General features: G+C 53.4%; 4 protein-coding genes across 4 annotated transcripts; 1 reads left to right on the top strand and 3 right to left on the bottom strand.

Annotated features, from left to right (window-relative positions):
• Nucleotides 1-563: 563 nt before the first annotated feature.
• On the bottom strand, nucleotides 564-2,474 carry LOC128276202 (UDP-glucosyltransferase 2-like). Its single transcript, XM_053014674.1, has 4 exons — nucleotides 2,212-2,474; nucleotides 1,632-2,144; nucleotides 1,020-1,569; nucleotides 564-950 (listed from the first exon to the last, which is right to left on the bottom strand). The coding sequence occupies exons 1-4, from the start codon at nucleotides 2,331-2,333 to the stop codon at nucleotides 564-566; spliced, it is 1,572 nt and encodes a 523-aa protein (XP_052870634.1). The 5' UTR covers nucleotides 2,334-2,474.
• Nucleotides 2,456-4,310, bottom strand: LOC128276204 (UDP-glucosyltransferase 2-like). Its single transcript, XM_053014675.1, has 3 exons — nucleotides 3,694-4,310; nucleotides 3,077-3,626; nucleotides 2,456-3,000 (listed from the first exon to the last, which is right to left on the bottom strand). The coding sequence occupies exons 1-3, from the start codon at nucleotides 4,302-4,304 to the stop codon at nucleotides 2,611-2,613; spliced, it is 1,551 nt and encodes a 516-aa protein (XP_052870635.1). The 5' UTR covers nucleotides 4,305-4,310; the 3' UTR covers nucleotides 2,456-2,610.
• Nucleotides 4,311-4,973: 663 nt separating this feature from the next.
• On the bottom strand, nucleotides 4,974-6,838 carry LOC128276205 (UDP-glucosyltransferase 2-like). The gene is made up of 3 exons (XM_053014676.1): nucleotides 6,143-6,838; nucleotides 5,521-6,070; nucleotides 4,974-5,430 (listed from the first exon to the last, which is right to left on the bottom strand). The coding sequence occupies exons 1-3, from the start codon at nucleotides 6,793-6,795 to the stop codon at nucleotides 5,047-5,049; spliced, it is 1,587 nt and encodes a 528-aa protein (XP_052870636.1). The 5' UTR covers nucleotides 6,796-6,838; the 3' UTR covers nucleotides 4,974-5,046.
• A 916-nt stretch (nucleotides 6,839-7,754) lies between these two features.
• Nucleotides 7,755-9,544, top strand: LOC128276206 (UDP-glucosyltransferase 2-like; the record flags this gene model as incomplete). Its single annotated transcript, XM_053014677.1, has 5 exons — nucleotides 7,755-7,861; nucleotides 7,935-8,164; nucleotides 8,227-8,518; nucleotides 8,583-9,132; nucleotides 9,203-9,544. Coding segments are annotated over exons 1-5 (1,521 nt in total), but the record flags the coding sequence as incomplete, so codon positions are not given.
• Nucleotides 9,545-9,561: the final 17 nt, after the last annotated feature.

Below are 9,561 nucleotides of genomic sequence, written 5' to 3' on the forward strand. Positions count from 1 at the left end.
CGCACTAAATATACCTCATCGATGGTGGCAAAAGAAGTATGGAGGCTCATCGATTTGGCACGCCGGTAACTCCGCTAACTGCTCCGGGTTTGCAGGCCTAACTTACCTTTTGCAAGATGTTTTCCGTTGCTCATGCTGGATGAATCCGTATGCGCTTCAGAGGAGAAATATGGCCGGACAAAACGCTATTGATCAACAAAGAGAAATCGCTGGACCTTTCCGCTTGCACGGTTATTGACAAATGAAAGTTGTTCCGATGCAATAAAAAGTCCAGGAAATCGAGCCGCACCGCTTTTGCAGTGGTGTGCGTGCGTGCTGTCAGTTTGCGGTGTGACAGCAAAGTTCTGTCGAACGTTCAAATTTGGTCGTTTGTTGCGCAATAAACTCCAGTTTTTCGACAAAAAAACATGTTTGAAGATTGTTTGAAACGTTGGGAAAATGGGAAAAACCAACATTGAGTGTTGTGTCTGTAAAAATTTCTCATCTCAAAACGAAACAAAGTGGGCAGTTTTGGCTAAAGTCGTCTTTCTTGATTGTTTACTTTTCGTAACGAAGTATGGTGATCATTCGCGTTTCTTTTTCGTTAGCCCACGTCGTTGTTGAAATAGCAGTTTTTTAACTGTATAGTGAATCAACCACAGGACGATTAGTACTATGGCACACAAGAACGCGTAGACATCGAGTAAATTTGAGCGAATTGTGCCCAGCTCGAGCGTAGGCGATCGAAGATGCTGGACGGTTGGATGACGCACCGCGAACTCGATCCACCAAATTGCCCGTTGAAGTGGGCTTTCGGGTTGATCCCGGAAGTACATGGCCCGATGCTTCATGTTGTCTCGATACGAAGGCGTTTCGAGGACCTTCAGGACGGTCCGGCGTACGTCGTCGGTAGTGATCGAGGCGAAGTCCAGCTTTTCGGCCACACCGGCGGTCACCGATCGTGCCAGATTCTTAAAAATAATCAGTAAAATTGTGGTCATTAGACGGGCTAAACCGGAACCGGAACGTTCGATGCTTACCCGATGCTGGTCGATGAATATTGGCATGCCAATCAGCGGCACCCCAAACCAGGAAGCTTCCTGGGTGCTCAGACCGCCCGAGTGGGTGATGAATGCTTTCACCCTGGGATGATTCAGGATGCTGTTCTGCGGTAACCACGGTCGGATGATCACGTTTGGCGGCAGCGGAATGTTGAGTTCCGACTCGAATTTCCACATGAAATGGTAGTCCGGCATTTGGCGGAAAGCTTCAATGAACACTCGCTGACGGTGCTCGCCGATGGTGTCCGATCGTACGTTGGAACCGAGCGAGAACAGGACCGCTCCTTTTTTCCCTCCTTGAACGAACCGCTCCAAGTCATCCGGCAACGGAGCAGGATCTTTGATGTGCGCACCCCCAATACCGATCACATTCGGCGGCAGTGGTTCTAGCGAATCGAACGTGGGATTTGTATTCAGCAGCATGACCACCGTCCGCTGTTCCAGCTCCCCGAGGTACGGCATGTCTTCGTAGCCAAAGTGCGTGCGCACCATCGTGTCCAGCGCGGGCATAATGTAGAACTCCCGCATGCTAAAGTGAGCGAAACTCATATCATATCAACGTTTTCATATCTCCGATACGGCTCCGATTACCTGGCTTCGGCGAGATACAGCAACGTATTGGACACCCTTTGCAGAAAGCCCATTTTCGATCCGTACGGCAGGGCAAAGTGTGGTGTGTACGCATAGTGCTTATGGCCGCCGGCGATAAAGACGGAGAACGGAGGATTACTGAATGGCGTGAGGCTGACCAGTGGCGGGTAGTGGAACTTATGCAACAGCGGCAACAGGCACGGCCCGCACCCGAAGTCGTACAGCACCACATCGAACCGGAAGCTGTCTGGATAGCTGAGGATCACCTTGAGCCCGTCGGATAGCAGCGCACCCCGGCACATGCCCATGTAGAACTCCTTGAAGGTGAACAACGATTGAAACGCTGTTTCCTTCGCCACTTCGAGCAAATCCAACTGCTCGTCCTGGTAAATGGTGCTATACACCTTTTCGAGCAGTATGTAGGTGAGATTGGTGCGAGATTTATCGCCGTCCTGTGACACAACCGTCACGTTGTGCCCCCTGGCCACCAGCTCCTCCATTACGACTCGATTCCTACGGTGGGCCAGAAACACGGGTCCCTTCAAGTCACTCCTTTTCGGTGCCGTTTCGCACAACTTACCAGATATGGTGGCTAGGGCTCGGTACGGTCATGATGCAAAGAATGTTCGCACCACGCACCACGGGCGCTAAGCGCGCAGTCACCAACAGTAGCACCGCTAACCTTATCACTTGCGCATTCATCGTGGGTTCAGCGACGAATAACTGGTATGTCCCTGCTGACGGTCGTCCACCGCTGGCGGCGATTGTGCAATTGACCTAAGGCGCAGCGGCATGAGTTTGCTAAAAAATCGCACGCGCCGGTCTATCAACGATTCGCCATTCAAGCGGAGAAAAGGCACCACATGAAGTGCTTGATAGTTGACGGAAGAGATACGGTTCGCGTGATCACACGCGTGAGTTGGCGAGATTGTAATGATACACGCTCCGCCCGAAGCACCGTTGGCCATCGTTTATTGTGTTAGTTGGTTTTTTTCCCAGCCGGTAGAATAATCGCAGCCCACCGCACGCAGCGTGACAGTATCCGGCCGGTTTGGTACACCAGGAGCACGATCGCTAGGAGCAGCAGCAGCTTTACATCGTACAGCTCGGACTGCCACACGGACATGCGCTTCGTGGGCGACTGAATTGCGCCGGCGTCCGGGTGGCGTAAGGCCCACTCGATCCACCACACAGCCCGGTCCAGCGGGTGCTCCGGTTGATCGCGGAGAAGCGCCGAGCGCTGGCGCATCCTCTCTCGGTACCGGGTGTCACCGGTCAGCTCCAGGACGGCACGTTTGATTTTCTCCGTCGACAAAGAATGCTGATCCAGCCGGAGTGCAACGCCAGCCGTCACGGATTTGTGTAGGTTCTGTGTAGTAAACCGAGAGTCCATTAGTGAGGTAGCCTACAAGTGGCCCCCTTGTCACACGGCCCCCGCTCCGTACCCGATATTGATCGCAGATGAACGGAATGCCAATCATCGGAACCCCGTGCCAGGTGGCTTCGTGCGTACTCAGCATGCCGCCGTGCGTGATAAACGCTACGACATTCGGGTGCGCCAGAATGTCGTTCTGCGGCAGAAAACTCTTGATCAGCACGTTAGGAGGTATGGAAAAGTTTGGGTTGCTCTCGAACTTCCACACGAAATGGAACTGCGGCAGCTGCCGGAACGCTTCGAGAAACATCCCGATACGGGTCTCGCCTAGGTCGGCACTGCGCACGTTCGTGCCGAGCGAGAAAAGGATCGCCCCTTCCGGACCGGCGGCAATGAACCGTGTCAGCTCGGCGGACAGTGGCTTTGCGGGCAGTATCTGGAGGCCACCCACCGGTATGTGGCTCGGCGGAATGGATTCGGCGAAATCGACGGAGTAGTGGAAGTTTGCCAGCAACAGGTAGGTCCGGCGTTCCATTTCCTCCAACGGAATCATGCCGTCGTACCGGAAGTGTTCCCGTGCCATTCGCTCTATTTTTGGTAGGAACACGCGATGTCGATACCTGCAAGAAGGGGGGGAGCTCACGAGAAATGGTCCCCACAGCGTCGCCGGCCATTCCGCTCGCTTACCAGTGATCGACGTTGTGCAGCACCCAGTTGTAGAACCGCTGCCATATGTTCATGTCCGAATCGTAGTTGACTGTGAAAAACGGCACGTACGCGTAGTGTTTGTGGCCACCGACGAAATCCGTTGTGAACTGAGGATTGTTGAACGCCGTCACGGCAATCAGGGGTGGATAGCCGAAACGGTGTATGAGCGGAAACAGACACGGCCCGCAGGTAACGTCGGCGATGACGAGATCGAATTGGAATTCGTCCGGGTACGCTCGTATCGTGCGGAGACCGTTCGAGCGTAGCACACCCGTGCACATTGCCGAGCCCCAGGTGTACAGATCGCGAATGCCAAGCAATGCACTCCGGTCGGCCATCTCGAACAGGTCGAGTTCGTCATGCAAATCGGTGTACGCCTGTTCAAGGTGAATGTACGTAACGTTGGGATGAGGCTTCCGGTCCACGTCCGCCGAGACCACGGTTAGATTGTGTCCTCGCGAGGCCAGAGCCTCGATCCACACACGGTTCCATATGTGATGACTTGGGCTAGGGACGGGCGTTAGGCAGAGGATGTTGGCCGCTTGCACAAACGCTGGCAGAAGGCAAACGCCAGCAATCCACAGCAGCATCCTAGGGGCAAGTGCTACAAAGACTGACCGTTGCACTGGCCGGACGGGTCAGTTTTATTCGCCCACTTCCGTGCGGGCCCTTTGCGGAGCTAGCAACTCGGAAGTAATGACTCGTCACAGATGATCACTACCCGGCACGCAAGTACTAGCACGTGGCCCCCAGCGCCGAGCAAGCAGTCATGATCGCCGTGTGACGTACTGTTTTCGATCATTTTTATTCTATAGTTGTACATATTGAAGGAGCAACAAGAAACAACAAGGAGCTGTGAAACAAGCAAGATCGGCACGACTCTATTGCCAGTGAAGGACGAACCCGACGTCGGTTGTTGAAGTGTGAGTGCAGTTTATTGCTATTTAGTCGATCATGTATTCCGATTAAGAACTCTCTTCTATCTAACATTGATATGCACCTCTGTTCGTTGCACAGACGAGATCACCTTGTCGCCATTAGATGATCTTTGATTACGCGAATTAAAAGTTGTGACGAAATGGTTCTGGCCCTCTGTTGATGAAACTTGCCAGGTAATCGTAATGGTGTGCACGTGCGATGCAAATGATTCCTCATTTCCCGGTTCTCGGTGAAACGATCGTGCCCACAGCGAGAGACCATTAGCGGAGATGTACCAACAACGGGCAGAAAACAAAAACGAAACACCATGAACACGTTCATTGCTAACCGCGTGAAGGTTGTCGAGAGTGTATTGACGTCAACTTTCACAAAAACTACAAAAGTTAGTGGCCATTAATGCACCTTTCGTTTGCTTGATTTCGCTGAGTTCGTGCACAGACCACTGACCAATTTCTTGAGCGCCCACACGATGCATAAAATGGCAAGCACGATCGACAGCTTCACGTCGGACAGCTCACTACGCCACGATCCCAGCTGAAGGGTGGGCGACTGGATGGTTTTCGCATTCGGGTGCCGTAGAGCCCACTCGATCCACCACACAGCCCGTTCCAGCGGTGTTTCGGCCTGATCGCGGAAGAGCCCCGAGCGCTCCTTAACGGCGCGCCGATAGCTGGGAGTTTCCAGAACCTTCAGCACCGTGTTGCGTATCTTTTCGGTGGTGAGATCCCACAGGTCCAGCTTTTCGGCCACCCCAGCCCGGACGGATTTGGCTAGGTTCTATCGTGACAGAGGAAAATAGAGAGAGAGAGAGTACAACCGGTGAATACGGTAATATCGTTAGCCGGACCGAACCGTTCCGTGACCTACCCGGTATTGATCGGCGATCACAGGAATGCCAACCATCGGAACCCCATGCCAGGTGCCCTCGTGCGTGCTCAGCAATCCACCGTGAGTCATGAAGCCCTTCACGCTTCCGTGCGCCAGGATATCGTTCTGCGGGAGAAACTTTTTGATCATCACGTTCGCCGGTAGATCGAACGGAAGGTCGGTTTCGAACTTCCACAAAAAGTTGTACGCCGGCATCTGACGGAACGCCTCCAGGAACGATCGGATCCGCTCATCACCGAGATCCTTGCTGAGCACGTTGGTGCCGAGTGAAAAAAGGACCGCTCCCTTTTTGCCACCCCGAATGAACCGATCGAGATCGGCCGGAAGCGGTTTCGGGGGGATTATTTGAAGGCCACCGACTTGCACCATGTTCTGGGGCACCGGCTCCGGAAAGTCGACCGCGTGGTGAGAGTTGACCAGCATCAGCATCATTTTCTGATCCAACGTTCCGAGGTACGGTAGGTTCGGGTCATGCTCGTGGCCCCGCACCATCCGATCGGTTTCGGGTAGGAACACGTGGTTGCGGTAACTGTAGCGAAAGATGCGATTTCCTCGATGAAACAGCCCAAGACCTTTCCAGCAACATCTCAGGCATACTCACAAGTGATCCATCCAATGGATGGCCGCGTTGAAGAAGCGCTGGAAAAAGTTCATGCGACTATCGTAGTCCAGGGTGTAGTACGGAATGTATGCGTAGTATTTGTGGCCACCGATCAGATCGGTCGAGTAGGGCGGATTGTTGAAGGCCGTCACACCAACGAGCGGTGGCTGACCGAACCGGTGGTAGAGCGCCATCAGGCACGGGCCGCACGTGTAGTCGTACAGGACCAAATCGAACCGGTAGTCGGGCGGATAGTTTGAAATCGTGCCGTAGCCCGCGGAGCGCAGAATTCCGGTGCACATCGAGATGGCGTAGTCGTAGAAAATTCGCATACTCTCCACCACGCCGGCCTGAGCCATTTCGTAGAAATCGATGGCGGTTGCCCCCTCGTGGATCGCATCGTACGTTGCCTCCAGATGAATGTAGGTGATGTTCGGTTTCGCGATCTTCTCGATGTCCGGCGAGACGACGGTGAGGTTGTGGTCGTTCGCGGCCAGCGCATCCACCAGGACCCGGTTCCAGATGTGATGGCTCGGGCTGGGAACCGCAAACAGACAGAGGATGTTTGCACCTTTGGTTGGCCCGGTCCCGCTCAGCAGCAGAGTGGCTGCCACACAAAACACAACCACCACGTTCGTCTGATTACCACCCATCTTATCGTTGTGACGATCCAACAAGCAATGAAACTGGCAATCAGTGCATCTCTCCGACGGGGGCAGTCTGAGCCCGAGCAAATCTCTTGCCGTTTAAAGTGTCACGTGGCCGGGCGCGCGCGAAGCGTATAGTTTTCACGCGAGCATCACACTTACGGCTTCAATTGATGTTTGCAATTGTGCGACCATCCGGCTGAGATGGATACTTTCATAAATTGACACAAAATGTTTGCCTAGTGCGAGTGTGAGGTTCCAATCCCACGTTCCCACGGGTCACGGGCCCCAAACACTGTCATGATCGCGCTGTTTTGCTCATATTCCTAGACAGTAGGAAGACGCTAGTCATGTTTGCCGCGAACTAGACGGAAGCAGATAACGAGGATCAGCCGACCGAGCTTATCACGATCTGGGCCCGAGATTTGGGTCATAACCGCAGCTGCCACCAGTGCTTACCAACGCGTGCCACTCCAACTGTCTGCCACTCTCCAGATAGATCATCACCTTATTTACTGTCGGAATGGGACGGATACTTGCAAAGGAACCGAATGGCACGCTTCACCAGCGATAGTTTGTATGGGTTAAAGTCAGCCGGTCATAGGGGTTCTCAAGGTTATTGCTCGTTAAAGTCTTCGGCGACCAAACTGACCTGCGGCGATCGTTCCAATTGATGCTCCGCATTGAAGTCTTCAAGGTGCCGCCGTCCCAGCGCGTGTGTGTGCGTTAAATCAGTTTCGCCGGTCTGGTAGATATGTCCGACCAGCGCGACACCGGCAGAGTGATAACATTGTAGGCCCGTTTATTTGGAACCACGCACAATGGCGCGGCGTCGAGTGTTTTAATCTATTAAGAGGATTTTAGGTTGTCAACGGTATGGCCACTGTTTTTGGCCAGTTCAAGTTCAACATTGAACGTGCTTCACATTGAACGTGCCGTGTGAGGACCTTGCTTCTCGTGGCAAGATGTTAGCTATAGGCAGTGTGTTGAGTGTGCTATTTTCACTGGCGCAAGTCGATACGGCCAACATATTGTGCTTGATGGGAGTGCCCAGTCCTAGTCATCATATATGGTACGGTAAGATGATGATATCGCGCAGGTTAAATTGAACACCGATGATGATCTTCGCCGTTCGCCACCGGCAGGAATCGATCCATAATGGACGCGCTGGCCCGTGCGGGACACAACTTGACCATCCTGTCGGCAGATGTCGAACGGAATCAACCCAGCAATGTGCACTATGTCGAGTTAGAAGAAATATACCCCACGCTTTACAGTGGTCCTGAGACGATCGATCTGGTCGAGATGGCCAATGAGAACCTGTTCAAAAGTGTCGTCACATTCTATCGAGATTTCGTGATTCTCGAGTGTGTCGGTAAGCATCATCTAATGACTTTTATCCCGTTAGTGTGCTAAAGCTCATTTGAACCGTTGTAGGAATTCTGAAGTCTAAAGGATTACGCACCGTGTTGGACTATCCAGACAATTTCCGGTTCGATCTGGTCCTGCACGACTTTACCTTGGGCCCATGCCTGCTCGGTTTGCTACATAAGTTCCACTATCCGCCACTGGTCAGTGTGACCGCGTTCAACAACCCGCCGTACTCGACGGATGCGATCGGTGGGCACAAGTACTACTCCTACGTACCGTTCTACTCACTCAGTTACGACTCGGACATGAGCTTCTTCCAGCGGGTTCATAACACGCTTCTGAGTTTGGCGGATTATTGGTGAGTGTTGTCGGCTGGTGACGGATAGAATTCGACTTTAATGTAGAACGCGAATCCGTTCCAGCTATCGGACGTACGTGTCACATCCGCGAATTGATCAAATGATGCGTGACTACTTCCCGTACCCGGACCTACCATACGCGGCCAAGCTGCACCAGCACTCCAAGCTGCTTTTGGTGAACGCACACTACTCGATCGATTTTCCCGAATCCTCTCCACCGAACCTCATCCCCGTCGGTGGGCTACAGATCCGGGACCCGGAACCGCTACCCACCGACCTGGAACAGTTTGTAAACGCCAGCCGGAAGGGTGCAATTTTGTTCTCGCTCGGCACCAACATTCGCAGCGATCAACTCGGTGAGGCCCGGCAACGTATGATCATCGAGGCGCTTGGTCAGCTGCCCGAATATCACTTTCTGTGGAAGTTCGAGACCGACCTTCAGCTCAACCTACCAACGAATGTTATGGTGCGGAAGTGGTTTCCACAGAACGACATTTTGGCCCATCGTAAGACCAAAGCGTTCGTGACGCATGCTGGACTGCTGAGCACACACGAAGCCGTGTGGTACGGGGTACCAATCGTGGGCATTCCCTTCATAACCGATCAGCACCGGGTAAGACAGTGCGGCAGAACGCAAACACAATCCTCTTCGTAGGCTTGACCCCTGGTGGACCCTTTTTCAGAATCTAGAACGCTGCGTTCGTAAAGGCGTGGCACGGCGTGTCGTCTTCCAAACGATGAGCAGCGACAAGCTTAAGCAGGCCTTGCAGGATGTTTTGGAGGATCCCAAGTATCGCAGCCGCATGGCGGCACAGTCTGCACTGTTTCGCGATCAGCCCGAGAAACCATTGGCACGCGCCGTCTGGTGGATCGAGTGGGTCCTGCGTCACCCGAACGCGACGGAGCTGCAGTCGCCCGTGCTGAAGCTGGGATTTCTCAGAACGAATCTGGTCGACGTAGGCATCTTTCTGCTATGTATTCCACTTGTTGGTGTGCTCGTGTTTATGAGACTGGTGCTGCGAACGGTAAGGCGACCGACGGT

This window comes from Anopheles cruzii, unplaced genomic scaffold (genome assembly GCF_943734635.1).
Source record: "Anopheles cruzii unplaced genomic scaffold, idAnoCruzAS_RS32_06 scaffold00729_ctg1, whole genome shotgun sequence".
Lineage (NCBI taxonomy): Eukaryota > Metazoa > Arthropoda > Insecta > Diptera > Culicidae > Anopheles > Anopheles cruzii.